The 27,250-nt window shown below is 41.2% G+C and overlaps 1 protein-coding gene across 1 annotated transcript; it reads left to right on the top strand.

Moving 5' to 3' along the window:
* LOC140494150 (A disintegrin and metalloproteinase with thrombospondin motifs 8-like) lies at positions 1-27,098 on the top strand. Its single transcript, XM_072593218.1, has 8 exons — positions 1-1,426; positions 11,512-11,644; positions 14,461-14,628; positions 17,118-17,410; positions 19,536-19,722; positions 21,518-21,696; positions 24,400-24,575; positions 25,509-27,098. Exons 1-8 carry the CDS (start codon positions 563-565, stop codon positions 26,245-26,247), a joined length of 2,739 nt encoding a protein of 912 aa, XP_072449319.1. The 5' UTR covers positions 1-562; the 3' UTR covers positions 26,248-27,098.
* Positions 27,099-27,250: the final 152 nt, after the last annotated feature.

Here is a 27,250-nt window from a genome sequence, read left to right as displayed (position 1 = left end):
CAGGAAAATTAAAGTGAAGCCTCGGCCGATGGTGTGAATGATCAAAGCGTTTATGTCAATGGAGGCGGCGGGGAGAGTATAAAACGTTGGCATTTTGCAGCTTCACAGTCGTGTCGCGGCCACGGGAGATCCCGGTTAGGATCAGAGCTCTGGACACCCTCACCTGCAAACCACAAGCAAGACTCTCCTCTGCTCAAGCCTGGATCCTGCAGCAGGAGTTAAACGATCAGCAGTTTTTGTTTGGACAGACAGACAGATAGAGAGAGAGCAGAGTGACTTTTGACAGTCCCAGATCCCCAGCTTAAAACCAGGAGAATTGTACATTAGAGAAGAGGCTGATTTTTTTTAGCAGTTTTTTTTGAAAGGTAGAGAGAGAGAGCAGAGTGACTTTTCACAGTCACAAAATCCTCTGCTAACTCGGCAGAATTCAGCAGGAGAAGAGTTTTCAGCATATTGTCGAACAGGTAGAGAGAGCAGTGAGTAGATCCCTCTTCTCAAACCGGACGAGCAGTTCCCTCTTCTGTGTGTGCTTTTCCTTTCTCTCTCTCTAGTTGTCGAATCCATGGAGATGTTCTGCAGAGTTACTCACTTCTCCAGGACACTGTCCTTAGTCCTGGGCTGCCTGTCCCTGGCTCAGGGAGCTGCCCTGCCCTTCAGGCAGGACTTAGTGACTCCTGTCCGGCTGGGGAACCAGTCCGAGCGCCCGGTTTACCAGCTGCGGGCTTTCGGCCGCGACTTTACCCTCCGCCTGGTGCCCGACTCCGGCTTCTTGTCTCCGGCTTTCCGGGTGGAGCACCTCCCGAAGGGAGAGCCGGGGCTCCCCCCGCCCTGGCTGGGTTCCCTGGAGCTAGCCCGCTGTTTTTACTCGGGTCGGGTCAATGACCAAGCCGGCTCCGAGGTGGCACTCAGTCTATGCCAGGGGCTCCGGGGCTCCTTCCATACAGACGGCGAGGAATATCAGATCGAGCCGCTGGAGCCCGGAGACGGCGGGGCCGAGCGGCCTCACTTGCTCCGCTGGAAGAGCGCAGCAGCGTCGGAGGAGCACTGCGCCGTCCCGGAGAGCCCGGGCCAGCGGAACGGGAGCGGGGCGGCCAGGAGCAAGAGGTTCGTGTCCGAGGCTCGGTACATCGAGACGATGCTGGTGGCGGATAGCTCCATGCTGCATTTCCATGGCGCCGCCCTGCAGCATTACCTGCTGAGCCTGATGGCGATGGTGGCCCGCCTGTACCGCCACCCGAGCCTCCGGAACCTGGTCAACCTGGTGGTGGTCAAACTGCTGGTCCTCCACCGCCCGAGTGACGGGCCCGCCGTCTCCAGCAACGCCGGCCTCACCCTCCGCAACTTCTGCCGCTGGCAGCGGGACTACAACCAGCCGAGCGACCGCCACCCTCAGCACTTCGACACGGCCATCCTGTTCACCCGCCAGGTAATGCGCGCCCAGCCGGGACTGCCCGGCCCCCCTTCCCCCAACCCCCTTCCCCCAACCCCCTTCCCCCAACTCCCAACCCCCTTCCCCCAACTCCCAACCCCCTTCCCCCAACTCCAGTCTCCTTCCCCCAACCCCCTTCCTCAACTCCAATCTCCTTTCCCCAACTGCCTTTCCCAACTCCAATCCCCTTCCCCCAACCACCTTTCTCAACTCCAATCCCCTTCCCCCAACCACCTTCCCCAACTCCAATCCCCTTCCCCCAACCACCTTCCCCAACTCCAATCCCCTTCCCCCAACCACCTTTCTCAACTCCAATCTCCTTCCCCAACCCCCCTTCCTCGACTCCAATCCCCTTCCACCAACCCCCTTCCTCAACTCCAATCCCCTTCCCCCAACCACCTTCCCCAACTCCAATCCCCTTCCTTCCAACACCAACCCTCTTCCCCCAAACTTCAGCCCCTTCCCTCCAACTCCAACCTTCTTCCCCCAAACTTCAGCCCCTTCCCAAAACTCTAAAACCCTCCTCATGACCCCAGCTCCCTTCCTCCCAAACCCCTTCCCTCCAACTCCAACCCTCTTCCCCCAACTCCAGCCCCTTCCTTTGAACACCAACTCTAACCTCCTTTCCTACAAACTCCAGCCACTTCCTCAAACTCTAACCCTCTTCCCCCAAACACCAGCCGCTTCCCCAACTCCAAACCCGTACCAAACCTCCAACCCCTTCCTCCCGTCGCCTTCCCTCCCTCTGCCCCATCATTCTCTTTCTCTCCCCTTGCCCTCTCTCCCCATTCCTCTCCTCCTGCCCCTCTTTCACTTATGCCCCCTCTCTCTTTCTCCCTACTGCACTTCCTCCACTTTCTCTCCTCTTCATCCCCTACTTTCTCTCCTTGCCCTTTCTGAACCCACTTTCTCTCATTCCCACTCCACTTCCTATTTTTCTTACCCCTTCTCTTTCTCCCCCACCTTCCCTCCCTTTCTCTTTTCCTTCCTGCCCCACCTTCTCTCCTTCTTCCCTTTCTCCCACTTCCTCCTACCCACTCCCTACCTCTGCTTTCTCTTATTCTTTCCCCATTCCCACGCTAACTTTCTTTCCTTCTTGCCCTTCCTAATCCCACACTTTCTAACTCCCCCTTCCCGCCCCACCCTCTCGTCTTCTTCCCCTCTCACTCTAACTTTCTCTCCTGATCCTAACACCTCCCATTTTCACTCCTGCCCTTTCTCACCTCCACCTTCTCCCGAATAGTGGACTTATTGATTCCAGGTTATTAAACAAAGGGAGTCCTAACCCAACATGATTTTGACTTGTGATTGTGATGAACCTAATTCTTCGACCAATATGTTTAAAAACTGAGGCTAACCCAAACTGTTTCTTGTAAAAATAATAAAAGCTGACATGTTGATGGATACCTTCACGTTTAGAGGCAGTCTAATTGTTTCATCTTGCTCCCAAAATGCAGCTGTTTTAATTGTGGGGTTTTTTTGCAAATGTATGGTCAGGTGAATGCAAAAACGGAAACTTCGTGAATAGTTTTGAAAAAAAAGAGTTAAGAGATTACAGGAAATGGGACCAAAGCCAGGCATGATCTTACTGACTGGGTGAAGTACGGTTTCCGAACTGCCCTTGAAATCCCGTCTTCCTGTAGGTTTTAAACGAATGAGAAACCTCCTCGGTTTGTTTGTCGCTGCGCCCGGGAGAGCGCCGAGTCCCATTCGGCGGGCGGGGGGTGGTTTCGGGACGATACCTGAACAGGATGTCCACCAAGCAATGTGTGGCAGACCGGGGCTGAGGAATGGACCGGTGAATAAATATCCAGTCTGTTTTACTGAGAGAGCTATGCAATTCAATCCCACCCCCGGCTCTTTCCACCAAACCCCTCTCACCCACTTCCTTGATCATCAATCCATTCCCATCTCGTTCGGACCAGTGTTCTAACCCCCTGCTGGAGGGAAAAAAAGGGATTCAATTCTGTTTTTTTTTAATCCACTTGCCGGCAGTCCCGTGAGTAGCAATAGCTTTTGATGAAAGCAAATTACTGCGGATGCTGGAATCTGAAACCAAAAGAGAAAATGCTGGAAAATCTCAGCAGGTCTGGCAGCATCTGTAAGGAGAGAAAAGAGCTGACGTTTCGAGTCTAACTGACCCTTTGTCAGTTTCTCTTTTGGTTAGCAATAGCTTTTGCCTGTCTCCATCCATTCATGTGGCTGTTCCAATGTTACTGCATCCATGACCTGGGTCCAGCGTGAGAGCGGCCACTTGTGGTTCATTCGTGAATCTCAACTATCGATGTTGTCCATCTCCTCTCCTCCAAATCCCAACTTCCCAGCGGGATAAGTCATCTACAATTTGCCTCATTCTGGGCAGGACCTGTCACTGTCACTCCGGGCGCCGGGGTGCTCTCTCTCCATGGATGCTGTCTGAGCCGCTGTGATTTCCAGCAAGTTTTTTTGTTTTCAGTACAGATTCCAGCGCCTGCACCCCTTTGCTGGAAATGTCGGGGAATGGGACAAGCGGTCCAATGCAGATCGCGAAATCCCGTACACATCAGCCCAGATTTACATCATTTCATCTGTCAGCAGCCGCCGGGAGTTAACGTTTCTAATGAAATAACATTGGATTGGAAATGTTCACGTTTCTTTCTCTGTGCAGAGATGTTGTCAGACCTGCTGAGCTTCTCCAGCATTTTCTGCGTTTGGTTTTGTTTGTTCCCAGCGTCCGCAGCTTTCAGGGATTTTTTTGTATCATTTTGTGTGTGTTGAGGAGCTGGGGGTGTGTGTGTGGGGGGCGAGCTGAGCTGACACTCCCCCCTCAAATACTTGCGGATGACATTTTACAGAGAGCTCCAGACAGGCCGTTGTTTAACGGGAGATGGTTTTGATGTAACAGTCCGGGAGGGAGAGAAAGTGGGAAAGGCTAGTGAACATCCAGAGAAGGTGGTGATTGTGGGCTGAGTTACAACATGGAAAAGACACTGGATAATTACACGATTAAGAAATATTTGGAGGGGTATGGGCCAAACACAGGCAGGTGGGACTAGTTTAGTTTGGGACTATGGTCGGCATGGACTGGTTGGACCGAAGGGTCTGTTTCCGTGCTGTGTGACTGAGTGCCAAATGTGAAGGGGGTGGGGGGAGGTAAGATGACCCTTTAAATTAACCCAGGTTTTTCTTTCCGTGAAATCCGAACCGGGTCTTTGTGAATACCCTGTGTGTGTGTGTGTGTGTGTGTGTGGGGGGGGGGGGGGGGGAGGAGAGAGGAGGGGCAGTCTGTTCCCTAGCGCTGGGGATATCCCGTTATCCCGGGGTGAGCTGACACCTGCTGCTATCTCCCCCGGCCCGCCGGCCGAATGGACGCGGTTTGGGAAGTTTTAACAGTTCGCCTGTTGCTGTTATGGGGCAGGCGGGTCCGTTCCACCTAACGCGGCCGGGTTGAGTGCTTCCCCGGGGGTTTGGGGGGCTATAGGGAGGGGTGAGGGGGAAACATCTTACCAAGTTATCGCGGCCCCCCCCCTCCTCCCACGAACACTGCCCTGAAGCTTTCCTCCTGACCGGGGAGATCATCAAAGCCCGCACTGATTACTGTGTGAGATTCACACTTGGAGCAGAAAAAGCCGCTGTGTCAGTCTGTCAGCTGGCGTGTGTATCTGCAACCCTGGATCTGTCTGCAGCTATGTACACTGTATGCATTAGTGGTTGCAGTCAAATTCTTAACTTAAGCCTTTCCATGATCTGTGTGCAACTATATGGACCGGTCTGATGGACAATAACGCACGATCCACGCCTTGACAATGCAGTGAAAACGTGAATATTCCCAGTCCTGTTAAATGCGGAGCTCTTAATGTCTGGTGAGCTCCGATGAGCCCTGGTACAACACTTGTAACTAATTAGACACAGTGACTTTTCTTGATCCTGCCCACTGCCCAGTCCCTGCTGTTCTCTGTTCCGTTCTAAGATCGAACACGCAGAATACAGTGTCTCAGTCACTCTCAGTGGAGTGTCATATGATAACCCTGCCCCCTATTGTTCTCCATTCAGCCCGCTTGAGGGGGAAAATCTCAGGATGTGAATTGCAGTTGAGCATTACTCAATGTGCGAGAGGGTTTTACTATTAGTCAGTCACAGGGGAAGGGGGCATCAGACTTTACCATCAGAGACCTAACTGAAATCTCTGAAGGTATTTTCATAACTGTGCAAGAGTGAAAAGACTTGGCATGGATTTCCAAGTTACATTTGCCATGATCTATAAATAAAATCTTGCAGCCACTCAGATGTCAATAACTGCAGTGGGAGGGCTGGCTATAATAACTCGGCGCATGATTCCGGGATATAATTCCCCAACATAGCCAAACAGTGTGATAGGATAATTATATCCCGACACTTCCACATCCGTTGTCAGAGAGCAGATTTAAATCGGTTTCCTGTTACCGGTCAGGTCAAGATTCCGGCGCAGAAATTCTCCACGTTTATGAAAGTTTCCGAATCGGATGAGTGATGACAGATATTGTAAACTGCTACAAGTGGACCTGTATAAACATTTCTCCTTAGGTGCCAGGCTGATCTGTGGAGTGAATTGAAATAAGAGTTGCAGCACAAAGTTCAGATGTATTGCTGTTTTCTGTGCTAGAGATTCTGTAAAAATGGTGTGTGGGTGGGAAAGCAAATGCTTTGCACTGAATGTCCAGCTCCTCCTTACATTTACTCAATATTCCAGCATTCACCACATTCAGTGGCAGTGAATTCCACAAACTCACCTCCTTGAGGGAAGTAATTTTTCGACTTTGCTTTAAATCTGCCGTAAAGCTATGACCTCTCTTTCTAGATTGCTCTACATGAGGAAACACCCTTTCTGCATCGCCTTTGTCAAAACCTTTAACATCCTATAATTCATCAATTAAATAATTTCTCATTCCTCTAAAAGGCAGTTGCCATATTTTGATCCAATGGAAGCAAAAGGTCAGAATTATATCTCCAAATGAGGGTGGTACCTGGCATGGGGATTTTACAGGTGGTTGTGATTCCACTTGTCTGTCTTTATCCTTCTATGTGGTAGAGTTCATGAGTGTGTTGAGGAGGAGGTATAGTTGCAGGATCAAATGGTACTATGCATCTTGTAGCAGGCACAGCCTGCAGCCGCGGTGCAGTGGTGATGGGCAGGTTGTCAGTCAACTGATCTAGTGAGGTAGGCAAAAGTGAGGACTGCAGATGCTGGAGATTAGAATCGTGAGTGTGGTGCTGGAAAAGCACAGCAGGTCAGGCAGCATCTGAGGAGCAGGAAAGTCAACATTTCAGGCAAAAGCCCTTCATCAGGAATGAGGCTGGGAGCCTTGGGGTGGAGAGATAAATGGCAGGGAAGTGAGCTAATGGGAAGATAGCTGAGAGTGTGATTGGTAGACGAAGGTGGGGATAATGGTGATAGGTTGGAGAGGAGGGTGGAATGGATGGGGGAGAAGGAAGATGAACAGGTGGGACAGGTCATGAGGGCGCTGCTGAGATGGAAGGTTGGAACTGGGATAAGGGGGAGGGGAAATGAGGAAGCCGGTGCAATCCACATTGATGCCATGGGGTTGGAGGGTCCTGAGGCGGAAGATGAGATGTTCTTCCTCCAGGCATCAGGTGGTAAGGGAATGGTGATGGAGGAGGCCCAGGACATGCATGTCCTAGGTGGAATAGGAGGGGGAGTTGAAGTGTTCGGCCGCAGGGAGTTGGGGTTGGTTTGTGCAGGTGTCCCGGAAATATTCTCTGAAGTACTCTGTGAGTAGGCGTTCTGTCACCCCAGTATAGAGGAGACTGCATCAGGAGCAGCAGATACAGTAAATTAAATCTTAAGTGTTATTGGAATTGCACTCAACCAGGGATGTGATTAGTATTCCATCACACTCGTGACATCTGCCTTGTCAATGGTGGATAGCTTCTGGGGAATCAGGAGGTGAATGGCCATTGTGTAGCCAGTCTCTAACCTCCTGTTGTAGCTACAGTATTTATTTGTCTGGGGCACTTATATTCCTGTTTAATTGTGATGCTGATGGCAGGAGTTTCAGTGATGGTAAAGTCATTGAATGTCAAGAGGAGATGTTTAGATTCACTCTTGTTGGAGGAGGCATTGCCTGACAATTGTATAATGTGAATGTTATTTGCTACTTAACAGCTCAATATTGTTCAGGTCTTTTGAGGGCACAGACTGCTGCAGTGTTTGTAGAGTAGAATTTAACACAATACAATCCACATTGAATTACTCATCTTATGAAGCATAAGTCATTGATAAAGCAGCTGACAATGTTGTGCCTAGGACAATATCCTGACAACTTCCAGCATGATGTCCTGAGGCTGAGAAGATTGATCTTCATATTCACACCCAGTGGAGAGTTTCCCACTGATTCCTATTTACTTAATTTTTCACTAAGTTTTTTTCGCTGTCTAGATGTTCAAGGCTACAAGAAACCTAGAAGTGAGTGGTCTAACAAATCCAAACTGAGTATTCCTGAACAAATGAGGTTTGAACAGAGATGCCTTGATGGTATTCTTAATAGCCCATTCCCTCATTTTGCTAATGGCTGAGAGTATTTGGATGGGGTGTGGTATTATATTTTCGCTGTTTATTTCTTTTGGACGGGGAATGCCTTGGCATTTTTTTGAACTTTACTGGATAGATGCCAATGTTCTAGTTGAGTTGGAATAGCTTGGCCAGAGATTTATCTAGTTCTGAACCATAAGTCATCAGCGCTGTAGCTGGGATGTTGTCAGGGCCACATAGTCTTTGTAGTGTAGAGTGTACACAATTTCCTTTTATATTGTTTTGAATCATATTGGCTGAAGTTTAGCTTCTGTGATTGTGGGGACCTAAGGGCTAGATCAAGATGGGCCAAATACTTGTCACTTTTAGCCTCAAGTACTTCATTCCTGACATTTACAGTTGTGCTGGGATTTTCTATCAATAGGGTACCATCTTAACTTTTGTATAACCACCCAATTAACCTTTTCATGACTAATGTGAAGTTAATAGAGCTATTGTAGAACTAAGCGTTTAAGCAGTCTCATACAACTTTCTCGCACAGAAGGAGGCCATTTAACCCATCATGTCTGTACTGGCTCCTGAAAGAGCTACCCAGCTTGTTCCATTCTCCAACCCTATCTCCGTAGCCCTCTAAATTTATTATTGTCAAATATATATCCAGCTCTCTTTTGAAATCTTGTGTAGAATCCACCTCTACCACTCTCCTCGGCAGTGCATTCCAAATCCTAACAACTCTCAGAGAGACAAAGTTTCTCTTCATTTCACTCTGAGCTCTCTGGCTGACAATCTTAAAATCATGATCCCTAGTAGAAACAGAATATCCTTCTTTACTCTGTCTAAATTGTTCATAATTTTGAACACTCCAATAAGGTCATCTCTTAATCTTCTTTGCTTCTCTAATCCTTCCTTATGTCGAAAATCCCCCATTCTTGGGACCATTCTAGTTAATCTCCTTTGCACTCTCTCCAGGGTTTGAACATGCTTCTTTAAATAAGGTGCCCAGAATTGAACACAATACTCCAAATGTGGTCTGACTGATAATTTGTAGAGATGTAGTGTCACCTCCTAGTTTTTACACACCAAGCTTCTATTTATAAACCCAAGGATCCAAAATCGTCTTAAGAACTGTTTCAACTTGCCTGGCCACCTTCAGAGAATTATGCACTCGAATCCTGAGGTCTCTTTGCTTTTGTATTCCCCTCCATTAAGCCTGTATTGCCTCTCTATGTATCTTGTATCAAAATACATTACCTCACATTTCTCTACATTGAAATCCATTTGCCAGGTGTTTGTCCATTTGGCCGACTTGTCACTATCCTTCTGAAATCGCACCATCATATTCACAATTCACTATTCTCCCTAGCTTAATGTCATCTGTATATCCATCTCCAAATCGATTATATAAATCAGAAAAAGCAAGTAGCCCCACACAAATTCCTGGGGAACACCACTGTCAAATTGTCTCCAGTCTGAGAAGTGCCCACCTATACCTACCTACTGTTTTCTATTTTTTAGCCAACTTTTGATCAATGCTGCCATGTGTCGCATTGTCAAAGAACTCTCAGATATGACCTGCTTTGACAAAGCCATAGGCGAAAGTGAGGACTGCAGATAAGAGTCAAGATTAGAGTGGTGCTGGAAAAGCACAGCAGTTCAGGCAGCATCCGAGGAGCAGGGAAATAGACGTTTTGGGCAGGAGCCCTTCATTAGGCAAGGCTTTCCTGATGGAGGGCTCCTGACCAAAATGTTGATTTTCCTGCTGCTCAAATGCTGCCTGACCTGCTGTGCTTTTCCAGCACCACTCTAATTTTGACAAAGCCATGTCAAATGTCTGGTATAAACTTATTTTTCACTAAGTGTATATTTATCTTGTCTTGTGTTATGGCGTCCTTAAGTTTTCTTGCTATAGATGTCAACCTGACAGGTCTGTAGTTGGCTGGGTTATCCTTTTTGCCCCTTTTGTAAACAATGGCTTCACATTTACAATTCTCCGGTACCCTGGTGTAATCCTATGTTCAAAGAGGCCTGAAAGAACTCTGTCAATGGCTCCGCAATTTACTCTCTTATCTCTCTCAGCAATCTAGAAAGCATCCCACCAGTCCTAGTGACTTGTCTAGCTGGAGTGCTGCCAGCCTTTTTAGCCTCTCATCTTTATCTATCGCCAATCTGCTCTGTTGCTCAACACCCATGTTTTCAACTAAACCATTGTCACCAATTTATAATTTGGTAAAGATAGAAGCAAAGTACTTGTTCAGTACCTCTGCCATACCCTTTGCTTCAGTTAGCAACTTATCCTGCTTGTTCCTTACAGACTCCACACTTGCCTTCAATAATGTTTTACTATCTGTATGTTTTAACAACATTTTACTCTTTGTTTAAGTGCAGCCTGCCATCCTGTTCTTGTGCTTCCTTGCAGCCTTCCTTATTCCAGCTGTAGCCTGTCTGCATTTGAGATGCTCTTTTGGATTTCTATTGCTACTGTTGTTCTAGTATACATCATATGCCTCATTTTTCTTCCTTATTTTCTCATCAATAGCCTTAGTCATCCAGGATACTATAGCTTTGGATATCCATATTTATTTCTAATGGGTATGTACTTAGATTGCATTCTCTTCAATTCACTTTTGAAAGCCTCGTGATCACATTACATTTTATCTTTGTTACATACTCTTACTACAAAATACAAAAGTGTATAATGTCTTGTTTGTCTACTCTTCAAATGTTAGAAATATATTTGTGGTTAAATTGTTGTGATGTCTCCATTAAACTATTGGACCAAAGAAATCAAAGCTATCAAGCCAGAGAAGTAATTCACAGAGCTATTTATAGAATCCCTCCAGTGTTGGCCAGGCCATTTGACTCATTGAGTCCACAACAACCCTTGGTAGACCATCCTACCCAGATCCACCCCATCCCTGTAACCTTGCATTTCCCATGGCTAATCCACACATCTTTGGACAATGAAGGAATCCGGAGGACACGGAGGAAGCTCATACAGCTATGGGAAGAATGTGCAAACCCCACGCAGATGATCAACCAAGGATGAATCAAACTCAGGTCCCTGGTGCTCTGAGGTAGCACTGCTAACCACTAAACCACCTTGTTACCAGTCATGGGGGAGTGGGACCGGCTGAGTTGCTTTTCCAGGGAGGCAACAGACGTACAATTGCCAAATGGCTACTATCTGTGCCGTAACCATGCTATGACTCTACTTTTCTAGGAATCTGCAACTGATAGCCAGCCAACAAAAAAAATGCAGATTTGAGAGAAAGAATAACTGATTGTAACAGCAAAGATGGAGTTTATTTCATAAAGGCTGAAATAAATGATCACCCTCTCAATGTTGTACATGTATACAGATGGTTCAGCATTTATTTTCTCTTAAAGATTTGTACCTGTTATTTTCTGATTGTTTGTCTGTTTGTTTTATGTACCTTTTGCCCTTAAGCAGTTGAAAAATTTATAAATGTTGCGTGTAGCTTTGCAATTTTGTTCAAATTATGAATTGCGTTTTTGACCATTTTTATTTTTGAATGGGAACAGTTGAGAAGTTCTCTCATTTTCTTCCTGTCAGGACATCTGTGGCCACCTCAACTGTGATACCCTTGGAGTGGCGGACACTGGGACTATGTGTGACAGAAGCAGGAGCTGTGCTGTGATTGAGGATGATGGACTTCAGACTGCCTACACTGTAGCACATGAACTGGGTACAGTGACAAATCCCCTCAAATGTGTATCCTGAATGTTTGTTTATTTAATGGAGTTGCTTGCATGCACCCTTCTGTCTGCCATCTATGTCTTAACAGTTGGATATATCTTGACCTTAGCGTTACTGCTTTTCTTTTCCTTCTCTTTAAGTGTTAAAATATCCAGATGTTTTATTCTCTTCTGACTGGATATTTTTCTTTTCTCTCCATTTACAGGCTAGTCTGTGAAATATTTTTTATTGAATTGTATTCAAGAGGAAAGTTATAGAACCCATATTGCCACTTATCACACTCCATGCAGTAAGCTAAAGTTAATAACACAATGTGCCTATTTCTTCTGTATGAAAGACAGGATAAAGGTCATGATTAAAAATAGTACAATCTGTTTTGTAAGCGTATAAAGAAAGGCTGGATAGGCTGGGACTTTTTTCACTGGAGATTGAGAAGCAACCTTACAGAACTTTATAAACTAATGAGGGTATTGATAGAGTTAATGGTAGTTGACGTTTCCCTAGGATGGGGGATTTGAAGTCAAGGGGGCACATTTTTAAGGCGAGAGGAGAGGGATTTTAAAAAAAGACATGAGGGGTAACGTTTTTATGCAAAGGGTAGTTCGTGTGTGGAATGAACTTCCTGAGGAAGTGGCAAATTCAGGTACAATTACAACATCCAAAAGACATTTGGATGAGTACATGAATGGGAATGGTTTGGAGGGATATGGGCCAGAAGCAGGCAGGTGGGACTAGTATAGTTTGGGATTATGGTCGGCATGGACTGGTTGGACCGAATGGTCTGTTTCCGTGCTATATGATTCTCTGGCTCTATAAGTAGCGTGGAGTGAATCGCAGGACCATGACCTTTGACTTCATTTTTTGAATATAGGTTCAAGTTCTTGAAATGCTCCAGAGTGCCTGGACTCAACCCTTGCATCAGAGAACTATACTCTAAATAAAAGACTGCAAGGTTGAGTGTTGCATCTTTTGAAAGCCAAGAATGAGAAACTGCATGTTAATGTGTTACCACATGTACATTTTATATCAAAAAAGTACACTTACAACACAACTTCCAGCTAAACTGGGCAAGGAACAAATGTCAAACTGACAGGTACAGACAATAATCAATACAAGGAATGATTCACTGATGGAATGGGTAGGGTCAGGCAGGAAACATTATCAGCATCATTTTAAACAACATTAACATGTTGCTTTTCAGTGCTTTGATTTGAATGATCTTCCCCCATCATTATCTATCTTGGGTCCACATAATTTGCAGTTTGTTTCATAGCTTATCACGCACTTAACGTGTTGGACAGATTAATAGGCTGAATTATCTACCTGTTGAACTGCCTTATGAATGCTCCTTTTGTGGATAGCAAGCTTTAAATCTTCTGGTTTAGAGATTGCGACGTTACCTACTGAGCCTCGGGATCTCTAGTTAGTTCAGTTACAAAATCGAAGCATTAATTTAATGACGTATAATTAGTTGTAAAACAATTGTACATCTTCTGACATGAAGCATAATTGAGGAATGTAGCTTGGAGAAGAGGAGCAAGACATGTCCTGGGGGGATATCCTGAGGTTATATGAATTTTAATCAAAATTCTGCAGCAAGGAAATGAGTGGTGGCATAGAGAAGAAAGAAAGACAACAGTGTAATAGGATAAAACTGCAATTAAGAAGACAAGTGAATCACTATGATAAGTATCTTACTTTCCTGCATCCAGGTGCTTGAATTCTTTGTAAAAAGTATGTGAAAACCAAAATATTTTTCAGATCTTAACTTCAAAATAGAAGTAATAATATGGTGTATAGTAGCATTAACTTGATTCTCCCACAAAGGCATGATGCTCCCACTGCTGGAAAACTATAAATTAAATCATCTATTACCAGTTTGGGAAGTCAGATACTTACAAAAATGTTACCTTCACCTATTCGGAATTCTGTTTCTTCGGGCTTTCATTTTCTTTTGAATAGTATGGAAATATTTGAAAACCAAACTAAAGAAGTGATTTATTTTAGAAAGAAATAGCTGCACTTCACCACTGTGAGTTAGACATACTGAATGTTATTTGTTGCTTTGCTCCGAGTAGTTCTGGATAAGTGCCAGCTTAGTCCTCCAGAGAAAGTTTGGCATATTTCCACTTTCCATGGTCATAATGTATTGGAGACATCTGGAGTGCTGTGAATATTTTTCTAGATTTTTGTTTTACCTTTATTTTACAACTAAATAATTCTGTAAATTCTTAATCTCTGATTTTCCCAATACATTACACATTTTGCAGCAAAAGTAAACAATTTGACTGGGAACAAAAGTGAAGAATAAAATTTGGGTGTGAAGTGACATATATTGAATTTAGATTGGCAATTTGAGACAGCCTCAAGGAAGATAGTGTCTCAATACTTCAGTATCATGTCATTGTCATTTATAGCTGCAATTCACACAAAGTAAAATTTAACAAATTTGTAAATTGGTTCACTGGTCAAGATCGGAATCATTTTGAGTTTTAGTCCCAGTCTTTAGTCTTAATATTAAGCACTGCCCATTTAATACATTCAAATGATTTAGTGCAGAATTTGGTCAAAGTATGCAACAACACAGGTGCGGGTTTTGTTTCAAAAATAATTAGTCTAACAGAAAAACTGAAACTTGATTGTTAAATGATATTACAATCATTAAAGTTAGCAAAATTTAACAATAATTATTTTGGAATAGTTCCATGTCTCCTGTACATTTAGCCAGAAGGACGAAAGTAATTGTATAGTCTTCCTATATTCAATTTGGTTCTGACTGGGTTAATATTTTTTCATTTTTGACAGGTCATGAATTGAGCATGCCACATGATGATTCAAAGCCATGCAATAAGTTATTTGGTCAGATAGGGGGAAACCATATGATGGCTCCATTGTTCATCCACCTCAACAGAACTCTCCCCTGGTCTCCTTGTAGTGCATTTTATATCACAGAATTCTTTGACAATGGTCACGGTAAGTAAGTTAGTTACAATATACTAAGGTGGATGTCTTCTAAGCTTTGGTGAAGCATTTGCACCTGCCTAAACCTACTGTAGAGGAAAAGTTTATTTCTAGTTTGTGGGACTATTATTATTGGAAACAATTGTTTTTAATTGGACCATCTTTATATCTAATTATTTGTTAAAATCCTGCATGTATTGGGATCAGGAGAAAATGTCTCTGTTGTAAAGGGTTGCAAATAATGCTACTACTTGTTAACTAGATTGAACTAAATATAATGAGGACCGCCAGGTTGTAATCCAACAGGTTTTTTTGAAATCACAAGCTTTCAGTGCAACTGATCACCTGATGAAGGAGCAGTGCATCGAAAGCTTGTGATTTCAAATTAACTTGTTGGACTGTAGCCTGGTGCCGTGTGATTTTTGTCTACCCCAGTCCAACACTAGAAACTCCACATTGTGAGGTTTGCCTTGATTCAGTTTCCAAATGCCATGGATTTTCAGCCTGAAGCCATTCCCAAATGTGCATAACGGAGCAGGATTCACTAAAGTGTATTTTGGCAATGTTGGAACCTTACTAAACTATCCATAAAGTCAATTTGTGTACAATTAGATGATCATTTTACAGAATCTATAGTTCACAAACTTGATTGTGAGTATGTAGATTTATCTGCAATTTTCTGTAAATACAGTTTATCCTTTAAAATCTACTTATCATCTTGGAGATCCTATATATAATAAATACCTAGTGATCAATATTCAATGCTCTGTAACTAGGGGGAAAAAAGCAGATGAGATAATAGCAAGCTTGCTCTCCCACGATGTAATGAATGTTGTGTTTACAAGTCCCTCTGAAAATAATTTCTAGGTCTTATGAAGTGATAATGATCAAATATTTAACGCCAGTGTCTGAAATAGTTTTCACTCCTGTTTTAATGGAAGTATAAAGTTATCCATTTCAAAACTGCTTTAAGGCTCCACTAAAGAAAAGGGTACTACTCCAAATCTAATGTTCTACATTAGACTCGACACTGAAGAAAAATATTGAGAATATGCTAAAAACAAAATTCTGGAAACTTGTACAATAATATTTTTAAACTGATCCTGATAACTTATCTTTGGGAAATTATAGAAGAGCAGTTAGGTTTTTTTCAATTGCATAAACATATTGTACAAGCTGAAGTGTGGAAATCTGAAACAAACACAGGAACGCTGAAGACACTAAACAGGCCTGACAGCATCTGATCACGAATTCTGTCTGCCTTTCGTTATTCAGACAGGAAGCCGAACAATAACTAGCTATAAATTCTGTATCTTATGAACTTTCTCCACAGCTACCTGATGAAGGAGCAGCACTATTACTTCAAAATAAACCTGTTGGACTATATCTTGCTGTTGTGTGATTTTTAATAATAGCCAGCATGTTGTTTAAAGAGGCATCATGTGTCTAAATAGTAATTAAGTAATGAAGATAAATGTACACATACCTTAAAGGGGTCTTTTGTCAATTCTAAAGTGATCAGTTTTGCAATTCATATTAGGTGTGGATGATTGTTAAACAATATCACAATCATTAAATGAATTGCATTGGTGAAATAATAAGGAATATTTTGATACACATGGTACCACGGATAGGATCCAAACTGCAAAAAAAAATACTGTTTCAGTTTTAGTGGATTCCAACTAAAATACTTTCCCTCCTTGAGTGCTAACTGACTTGTATTTTCAACATTTTCTAAGTTATATTTTAGTAGATATTGAACTAATATTTATTAATTATGCCTGCAGTACCAAAACTAATTTTTTCTTCATCGACTGCCTTTTCTTGAATGTTACATTGGACTTCTGCAAGGTAAAGCTGGTCTGCAGTAATAGCTCAAAACCAGTGTGCATTAAGTCAAAAGCTTATTGTACACAATTTATTTTCTGTTGGAATCAATGTAAAACTGGCAACTAATTTGATACAAACCCATTTCATGTTCTTGGTGTAAACTTGTTCAACCACCTTTAATATATGAAATGAAAATCTGCAGGGCTCATTAGCTGGGCAAATCTGAAACTAAAAATGGACATATGCAATCAGGAAGAACGATCATTTCAGCTTCCAACCCAACCTAATTGTAAATATTGATATTCAATCATTATTGGAACTCCAGCTAATTTTCTTGTCCCCAATATTGGTCTCTTTCCCCATCCATTCTACAGCAAATTTTGGGCTAAAATTAATTGATGGCTACTATCAATATGTTGCAAACAATTGGTTAGTCAATTATGAAATTACTTGCAGGTGAGCAGATGCTGTTTTGATGTTCCTTGTAAGCATTGACATAGAAACAGGTGTAAGATGGATGGATAAACTACCACGTTCAGGTGTAATGTCATGAGTTCCATAAATATCTGATCCATTTACATCCATTGTCAAAACAGAATATACTCATTAAAAATATGTTAAAATTGCAAAACTTAAACAAAATTCCTGATTCTACCTGGTGCTCTTCTCAGGTGACTGTCTGCTCGATGCTCCTGTGGATTCAATTCCATTGCCAACTGAGCTGCCAGGCCAGGCATACGATTTGGATGCTCAGTGCCAGCAGATTTTTGGGGAGAACTGCCAACACTGTCCAAACACGTCCGAGTCCGACGTGTGCTCTCAGCTGTGGTGCAGGTGTGAGAATCAAACTGAGTGTCTCACCAGAAATGGAAGTCTCCCATGGGGAGATGGAACTCCATGTGGCCAGAACAAAATCTGTGTAGATGGCATGTGTATTGGGAAAGACGAGGTAACTAGTATGAAGGTAAGGTGCGTAATTGTGTGGGCTTTCCCCCACGATTGTTTATCACATTGAGTTTAATACCTCCAATATTTTATTTGCTCTACTGGTGCAAATGGTTTTAAAAATACATAATTCATAATTACATAACAAGAAAGACTGAGAAAATATTGTTGAACAGTCACAATTTATTTAGAACACTAGTTAATTTAGTCCCAGCGACACTTTTACAATATCAGAAACAAAAACAGAAATTGCTAGAAAAACTCAGCAGGTCTGGCAGCATCTGTGGAGAAAAAGCAGAGTTAATGTTTTGGGCCCAGTGACCCTTCTTCAGAGTATGATGTATTAAAACAGCATAGGACTTCAACATGCATCGTTGAGAAGCCTTCAGTTCCCCCTCCAAAAAAACATCAGATCACTGCTAAGGGGGAGGTGCCGGCATAGTTGTCAGGTCACTGGACTAGCAATCTAATTGGAGGGTATTGGTTCAAATCCCACCATGGCAACTGCTGGAACTTGTATTTAATTAATAAAACTGGAATTAAGTTTCACTCATGGTGCTAAGAAGCAACTGTTGTAAACACTCATCTAGTTCACTAAGGGAAGGAATACTGCTGTCCTTACCTGCTGTGGTTTACCTGTGACTTGAGACACACTGCAATGTGCCTGAGTCTTAACTGCCCACTGAAATGAGCTAGCCCTTAGGGATGGGCAACAAATGCTGGCCTTGCCAGTGATGCCCACTTCCCATGAATGCAAAAAGACAAGAGAAAAAAACAGTATTTAAAGGACTTTCTAAATGGTACAAGGAAGGTTTGTGGAATCTAACAGGTAGACAAGGTGTCCCAATTCGTATAACCTGGCACTTGTTTTTTGGGCATCAGTTGAAGATTAAAATGCCAATATTTTACGTAACAAGAAAGACTGAGAAAATATTGTTGAACGGTCACAATTTATTTAGAACACTAGTTAATTTAGTCCCAGCGACACGTTTACAATATCAGAAACAAAAACAGAAATTGCAAAAGGGACCTTTAGCATATTTATTTTAAGATATCTTAGTTGTTTTTCACTTTTATGTAAAGGGAATACTGATTTCTTTAAACTGATTGCAAATACTGTAACTTTAACTGTGCTACTTTAATATTAAAAATACTTATTTGGTATTCGGGTCTGTATTTGATTATGTGAGACTTTGTCAATGAAACAGATTAAGTGTTAAAAATAAAAAATAATGCAGGTGGACAGAGGAGTGGAAGGCTTTGGCTGTACCAATTAATTCACATGTGTCAGTGTTCTCAGTTTAAATCCAGTCCTTAGTGATGGGTGAAAGTTTTTTCTCTTTGTTTCCTGTAAGGATCCTATGCAAAAGCTCTATTGTATTAGTCTATTCCTTCTTCACAAAACAAAGCAGCCAATAATTGAGCCAAAGTTGATCATATCCTCCCAATACATCTGTCCAGTTACTGAGGACAAGTCACGCTGCGAGAATACCTGCTGATTTGAAATTGAGTCCAATCATCAAGCAGAGTGCAGGGAAGTTTAGTTTTCATTGAACACATACTTGGAAAGAAAGTTCTTTACACTAATGCAATCATCAGTGGGAAAGTGTTTTGGCTAAATTCATACCAAGCCTCAAGACAACATCTGAACTGACTGCTTCACCCAATTTCTGCAGCATTTCATACCCAGTGTCCTTTCCTTCACATACATTCAATGCAATGGGTGATAGAAGAGTCTACGTAATAAATGATGGTGGGTAATCACTTGAAAAAGAACTATTCAAAACAAGACAAAAAAATTGTTGTTTTAGATGATGTCAAGATATCCACTATCCCCTTGCCTACACTTATCTTAGAGTTTGCTGACCATTTTTCCAAATGATAATAAGGTATATATAACTCCAGATAAATTATTCATGTTAGCTCAAGGGGGCATCATGACCTAAGTGATTCATTTGACCTTATTTGGGGCTGAATTTCTTATGGTAGAAATTTGGAAAGCTAATTAAAGCTGTAACAGCAGTTAAATGGTGCACAGTAAATGAGGAAAGTTCAGTTCTAAAGATATTTCAATTTTTACCAGTTTATAAGCATGAGGTGATATTTTCAGACAATTTTGCAATGAATTTTTGTCTTTCTTGCAGACTGTTGTCCAAGGAAGCTGGGGGTCCTGGAGTCCGTGGGGAGAATGTTCCAGAACTTGTGGTGGAGGTGTGCAGTTTTCATTCAGAGAATGCAATGATCCAGTGCCTCAAAATGGTGGGAAATATTGTGAAGGACAGCGAACACGGTACCGTTCCTGCAATACAGAAGATTGCCCAAATAAATCTGGTAAGTAGCTTATTTTAGTTGTTTAAGAATACTGGTAGAATTGTCAAAATGGAGTGATGAATTTGGAATGTTATTGCAATTATACCAAGAAGGTAAAGCTTAGAATCTGCAAATGTAAATGGTTCACAAGCACATAACAAATCAAAACTCATCAGATCCATTTCATTTTGAGATTTGTCTGCTCAGCTGCTTTCAAACATAAAACCTGGAGCTGAATTCCCATTCTGGGTTGGAACAAGATGTCAAGGCCAGTTCTGCCTCTTTTCAGCATGCTTTAGATACTCCAATACAATTCTTGAACCAAATGTGGTTGAACAAAAAGGCTCGTCATTCAAACAGAAATGGTGGGCAGGAACCCAGCACTGGAGTGTCAATGGGAGACCCTCCAGCACTCGCTCAACTGCCGCACTAATCAAGTTGAGAGCTGTCTATCTGGGGCGTGGAGATAGTGAGGGAAAAAGAGTGTGGCAAACTTACCCAATGTTAGCATTGAGGTATTATGTTTGTAAACTGATGGATGAATTGTGCAGAGGAATGGGATATGTTCATGTGCAACAATATCAGACATTTCAGTTGGGAGTGCAGGTGAAGTGGATAATTTTCTCTCCATTGTTCTCTGGAACCATTAACTTGGGCTCTGACCACTCTTTCTGGGTCACAACGACAAATTATTTTGCACTCATTGAATGTGGATGTTGAATGTAAGGTCAGCATTTATTGCCCATCCATAATTGCCCTGGAACTGAATGGCTTGCTAGGCCACTTCAGAAAGCATTTAAAACTCAACCACTTTGCTGTGGATTTGAAATTCCATGAAGGCCAGACCAAGTGAGGACAGCGGATTTTATTCCCTGAAAGACATCGCTGAACTGAATAGATTTTAATGAAAATGTGGTTGCATGGTCACTGTTCAGCCAGTTTTATTCTAGATTTATGTTGAATGGTGAGATTGAAACCCAATTCCCAAGGACATTAGAACCTGGAACACTGGAATATTCATTTTGTGATAATTATAGAATCCCTACAGTGCAAATAGAGGTCATTTGGTCTATTAAGTCTGAATCAATCCTTTGAAGAGCATTCTCAAAACTTTCCCCCTACCCCCTCGCCCTCTGCCCTCTCCCTGTAACTTCACATTTCCCATGACTAATCCACCTAACCTGCACGTCCCTGGACACTATGGGCAATTTACCAGGGCCAATCCACCTAAGTTGCAAATTGTTGGACTGTGGGAGGAACTCAGATGGAAAGATGAAAACTCATGCAAACATGGGAAGAATGTGCGGACTCATTGCAGACAGTGACCTGAGGCTGGAATCAAATCCAGGTCCGTGATCTGTGAGGTAGCAGTGCTAACCATTGAGCTGCCCCAATACCACCATAACACCATAATGCCATTGCCTCCCCCTAAATTGGAGGTACTTCCATTACCCGGGATCTGAAACTCCTGTGATGCCATCAATTGTGTTGGCTTCCCTCCATATAAATCAGGAAGGCAGTGACAGGCATGAAATGCTGCTTAGTAATCCTATGACTAAATTGCCTTATATTTTCTTTCAAAAGTTGCTTTCAAAGTTTGAAAGGAATATGCCGACTTGAACTCCCAACAAATGTAAGCACAAGTTTGTCTGGTACACTGATTGGATTCTTACAGTTTTCTGGAAAGGGTGAATAGTTTTGGCAATTTCAATCTAAGTCCTGTTACAATACAGTAAGTATTTTTAAAACAAAATTAGGGCTCACTCCCAATGTGTCACAAAGAAAATAATTTGAGACTTTGTTTATTTTGCTGTAGGAAAAAGCTTCAGGGAGGAGCAATGTGAAAAGTACAACAGTTGGAATTATCAAGATTTGATTGGTGACACTGTAAACTGGATACCCAAATATTCGGGCGTGTCCCCAAGAGATCGGTGTAAACTGTTTTGCCGTCCCAAAGTGAAGAGTGACTTTGACTTTAAAGTGTTTGAATCCAAAGTAAGTACCTCCTTACAATAGACAGCTATTTACAACTATAACTAAAATGCATAAAATTGTGGAGATACTCAAGAGATCAAACAGCATCTGTTTCTCTCAGCTACTGTCCGAAATTAATGGTTCCAGCACTTTATGTTTTTATTTTGGATTTCTAGTATCTGCTGCATTTTGCTTTAGTTCCATAATATTTTACAGCGATGTTTTTATTGTCGACATTGTAGTTTAAAGTTGAGCATCGCTATCACAGGACGAAGGGATAAATTTAGGCTTGTGGCTCAAAACAGTCAAGACTGTGAATCAGCTGTCTTGCTGTGGATGAGTATCAAGATGTTTGGGGTAGCATGTCATTGCAGTTTTCTGGAACGAGAACTCTTCAAAGTCAACCCAGGGCCACTCGTTGTCATTGACTGCCAAGTTGGCTCCAAATGGATTGATTCCATTTCTGGCTTCTCCCTGGAATTTTGCTGATTCTTCAATGAGGAGAGAAAATAGAGACATGAATGTGAGAAACTGAGTATGTGGAGAGGAGAGAATAACAGTATTTCTGGAGGATAATTCTGAGCAAGCAGCTTGAGATAGCACAAAACTAAAGATAATTGTGAAAGCTGGGCGTTCACATGGATTCTCTTCTGCTGAAGAAATGTTATTCATGCCAAGTTTTCATGTATAATTATGAAAGAAAAAAAACAAGAATGTAGTCTTTAAAATACAGTCTAATAAATATCAGTCACTGCAGCAATTCTACTGATTTTTCCAATCAGTGGAGAATCATTTACAACTGTTACTCCCTTTTTCACTTGGCTCGATTTTTTTTTTGGTTTTTACAGCATCTTTATCTTTTATAGTCCATCATAGACTTAAAAAGCACATACCAGCAAAGAGTGACATTCAAGTCTTGGTATCAATTTGTTGCTAAGAATCGAAAGATCCAGCTATGATTGGCAAAACTAATTCCTGAGCATTTTTCTCTTTCTATACAAAATAAGAAACCACTGAATTCCCTCAATATAAAGGGTATTGAAGCACTTTATGTTTAATCATTTTTAAATGCTGTCCAGATTGTCAAGGATAATACTCATGCTCTCATACTTCTGTGTTCTGTTTATTGCAGTGGATGAATTATAACTATGAATCATGTTTTGGCACCAAAGAGCTTTGATGTGATCAATTTAAGACTTTTAACCATATTGTGACATTTGCATTTAATTATTTTAGGAGACATTAATTTCGTATCATGCAAAAAACTTGTTCTGTAAAGATTCTTCTACTCTGTAATAAAGTATTGAATAATTACAAAAGAACAATTGCAAAATATGTTGTGTCCTTCACAGTTTTGGAGAAATAACTTCAGCTTTATAACAATGGAAAATGACAAGTTCTGAAAATCTATCAATTTAGTTAAATTGTTTAGTTTCTTACAGCTCACAAAATAGTTAGAAAGGGTCTACTGCTTAAAAATATTGCTTTCCAATATTTTTCTACAAATTACTTTTCTATTTTGTTTGAAGTATGGGTCACTGAATACAATGTAGTTTGGTAGAATCGAATAATTTGAATCTGATAAGTGAGACTCTGTACTAAGAGGAGCCAGAGGGCATAAATTTATGTTGAACATCAAAATATTAAAATGTAAGGATAATGGAATTATTATTTTTCCAAAGAAACCACGGTGGGAGCAGGGCTGACAATAAAAGGGAAGCAGGGAAAGTACCTTTTAAAGGAAAAAAGTTAGAAGTGGCATAGGGAAAGGCTGGGGAATGGTACTAACTGGAATGCTGGCAAAAGTTCAAAAGACCAAATGGCCTCCTTCTGGCCTGTAAAATGTTATTATACTGTGGAAAAAAACATGTTCTATAGGCTTTCAGTACCATCTTGGCTCCAGAAGTTAGCTAGCAATTTTAGCTTGAGGCAGGCAGAACAAAAAAAAATACTGACTGTAAATGTAATTCCCTCGTCCTAGTCTCCCATTATTAAGGAAATAATTTATGTAAACCATCAAAAAAAACAAAAACTGAACAAAGGTCACCAGACTTGAAACATTAACTCTGCTTTTTCGCCACAGATGCTGTCAGACCTGCTGAGTTTTTCCAGCAATTTCTATTTGTTTCTAATTTCCAGCATCCACAGTTCTTTGGTGTTTTAATGTAAAGCATACTTTTCAACTAAATTATTGTCTTTGAAAGATTTTTGAGTACAAAAGTACCTGCTAAGATAAATTAAGCGTTAACCACAGTGCACAGTGAAACCAAAGTTTATAATTTGAAAGGTTACTGGTCTAAAATATCAAAATTTCCAATGGAAGAGAGTAGAACCACAGTGAGAAGGGTCTTTAATTGTGTTAGCTGCTTTCCCAGGGCAACGAGTAGTGTAGGCAGAGTGAATGGAAGGAAGGCTGGTTTTTGTGATGGACTGGGCTGCATTCACAACTGTCTGTAATTTCTTGCAGTCTTGGGCAGAGCAGTTGTCATACCAGCTTATGATACATCCAGATAGGATGCTTTCTATGGTGCACTTATAAGAGCTGGTAATACAAAATAGCAGGATATTACCACCCTTGCATTCCACTTGATGCCTCAACCTTTTACAAAATTATTGCTCCACTATACTAACTCACTCTATATTCACATTTCCAAATGTTGTACATCAAAGCATCTTTCTGATGATGTAATGAAAACTAATTTATATCAATTCTTGGTGTTGCAGGTGATTGATGGAACTTTATGCGGTCCTGATACCACATCAGTTTGTGTCCAAGGTCAATGTGTAAAAGCTGGCTGTGACCATGTCATTGGATCCAGCAAGAAATTTGACAAGTGCGCAGTATGTGGTGGAAATAGCTCAACATGCAGGAAAATAAGTGGCTCTCTGAACAAGTCCAGGTATATTAATTTCATATTCTTCAAAGCTAAGAGCTAACAAGAAACCCAATGGATGATTTATGCTTTGGTAGTTTGGAAACATTTCTATGATTTGATCCTATAGATGGAGGCAAAATTATTTAGCAAATGTAGTAAACTTAAGTTCACTAATTTTAAATTTATAAATAGAATTAGTTAAAATATTAATTGCAGCATGCAATAGTTAAAACACTCCAATATTGCATTCTGAATTTGGTATTTTAATCATGACACTCAAACCTATTGTAAAGAGTGATTGGTCTCTTGCAAGCTAGTTGCTTTGAGAATTAAATAAAAACAGCTGAAGGACATTTGCCCTCTTACTAAAGGCAATGGTATGAATACAAGGATGTCAAACAATTAAAAATAACATTAACACAAATTACCAATAACAAACACTGATCTTAAAATATATAAAATGGCTGGGTCGATAGTTACATCCTTAGTACAATAGATCTTTATCTATAACCTGGAAAGAACCATTACGTAAGTATTCTGAGTAAAATTAGACTAGAGGAGAAGACTATTGGAGCTAAAGACATATCACGCATTATGGGAATGATGGACTGACTAGCTCTGTGTCTTGGTAATTTTGTTGGCATCCTATTAGACCTGCTAATTGTTAACCTCCTTCAAGGTGGAATTGGGGATTTTAAGAAAGTTGACCCCAACCCAGTATAAATACGTTACTGAATGAAAGGGAGACTGCCTTCATCTCCAGTTTTTCACTGTGATTTCAACTAACGTTCAGAAACAGTTGAAGATCAGTCTGTCATAAATTCAGAGAAAACATTCATGCTTCTTTGTTTATGTTATTAAAAGCCCTTAATTGTGTCACACATCACAGCAAATCTGATGAAAAGAAATTAATCACTTTAGTTTTTATTGGTTTGTGTTCTTTTCTTGTGTTCCTAGGTATGGCTATAATGATATTGTGACAGTCCCTGCTGGAGCAACCAATATAGATATCAAACAACGGAGCCATAAGGGGATTAAACATGATGGTAATTACCTAGCTGTGAAGCTGTTGGATGATAAGTACATTCTGAATGGAGACTATTCTGTGATAACAGTAGAACAAGATATTCCGATCGGTGGGGCTATTCTCAAGTACAGTGGCTCCTCTACCACTCTGGAAAGAATTCAAAGTTTCAATCAGCTCCAGGAGCCACTGATAATTCAGCTGCTGTCTATTGGTATAGATACATTACCTCCCAGGGTCAAGTACAGTTTTTTCATCCCTAAAGATGTTTTATTTAGCAAGCAGAAAGCCAAAACTAACAAGAAGTCCCCTAATGCCATAAAACAATCCATCGCTTCTCAGTATACGCTTGGAGAATGGTCAGAATGTTCTCGTACCTGTGGATCTGGTTGGCAGAGGAGAAATGTAGAATGCAAGGACCAAGATGGCAACGTATCCTTGGAATGCAACTGGGCATTGAAGCCAGAAGACATCAGACCCTGTGCTGATATGCCATGCCCACTTTGGCAGCTAGGCTTTTGGTCCTCCTGTTCAAGAACTTGTGGCAAAGGAGAAAGGAAGCGAACTGCTTTATGCGTTGAATACACTGGCAAAACCACAGAAGACGATAAATGTGATCTTTCCAAAAAACCCAAATCTGTGACTGAGGAGTGCTTCTTGCAGGAGTGCTAAATATGGCTACTTTTCAATGTGAAAAGAAATACAATCTGACAGCCCATACTAACCAGATGTGACCTTGCTTAGCTTCAGGGTTGTGTAGCCATAGAAAAATGGAGAAAATGCACTAACTGACCCAAATAGGTCAACAAAATAGACCTGTTTGCTGTAGTAAGAGAGCAAATACCACTGTATATCATTTTTGTTGTTTTGCCAGATAGTGATCTACCTCAGATGATAGAGAACGTTGCCTTTCAGAAGTTAGGCTAATATACTGTAAGTTTTTCCTATATGCTGCTGTTTCAGTCTTAACGCTCAACAAGTCGACATTGGAAAGATGACAAACCTGCAATCATAGTAACTGTAATTTAAGAATTAAGAGGTACTGCCTTTGGTGTGTCTATAATAGTTTGTTACATATCAGTCCCATACAACAGTGTCTATATTTTATGGAAGATTTAAAACTAATTCAGATGTAGCATTCCAATACTATATATAGAGTACCTGAGGTATCATATACCTTCAATGAAGGAGTGTAGTTATTTTTAAGCTTCCTTTTAAAGCTATTTATTTTTGTACAGTTTATATCTTGTACTTCAGATTGTTTTTTAGATGCTGCTGTGTTACAAACAAGAATACTTTCTTCTCCCCTTTATCTGTATAGATGCTTTACTTTGATGCACACCGTTCTTAGCTCTTATGTGGCAAATAAGGAGATTCTGGTCAAACTGAGAGCATGTGAAAATAAGTTGACTTTGTTTTATAAATACTTTATAAAATTGTGATCATGTAAGAACGTTGCCACTTTAGTGAATAATGCAGAACTTGCTCTGTCAACAGCCCTGTTTAATCTCGCACAATAAATCATGAACTATAACTTTTATTCTACCTTCTGGAATTATGTTTTTAAACAAAAAGGTCAATAATTCTTTCCTTTTGCTTATTATCTCATGTGTTATTCCTTCTATTTTATTTTCTTTGTCTCCCCAAAACTCCATTGATGGACATTACTCACATC

Source organism: Chiloscyllium punctatum, chromosome 23, assembly GCF_047496795.1.
Source record: "Chiloscyllium punctatum isolate Juve2018m chromosome 23, sChiPun1.3, whole genome shotgun sequence".
NCBI lineage: Eukaryota > Metazoa > Chordata > Chondrichthyes > Orectolobiformes > Hemiscylliidae > Chiloscyllium > Chiloscyllium punctatum.
Note: the sequence above shows the minus strand (reverse complement) of the source record. Positions and strands in the feature narration are given on the sequence as shown.

Bases quoted from the DNA above. Each gene is read 5' to 3' on its own strand.
- LOC140494150 (XM_072593218.1), top strand. From the start codon at position 563: ATGGAGATGTTCTGCAGAGTTACTCACTTCTCCAGGACACTGTCCTTA. The intron at 11,645-14,460 runs GTACAGTGACAA...CATTTTTGACAG, and splicing joins CACTGTAGCACATGAACTGG to GTCATGAATTGAGCATGCCA. The intron at 24,576-25,508 runs GTATATTAATTT...TTGTGTTCCTAG, and splicing joins GGCTCTCTGAACAAGTCCAG to GTATGGCTATAATGATATTG.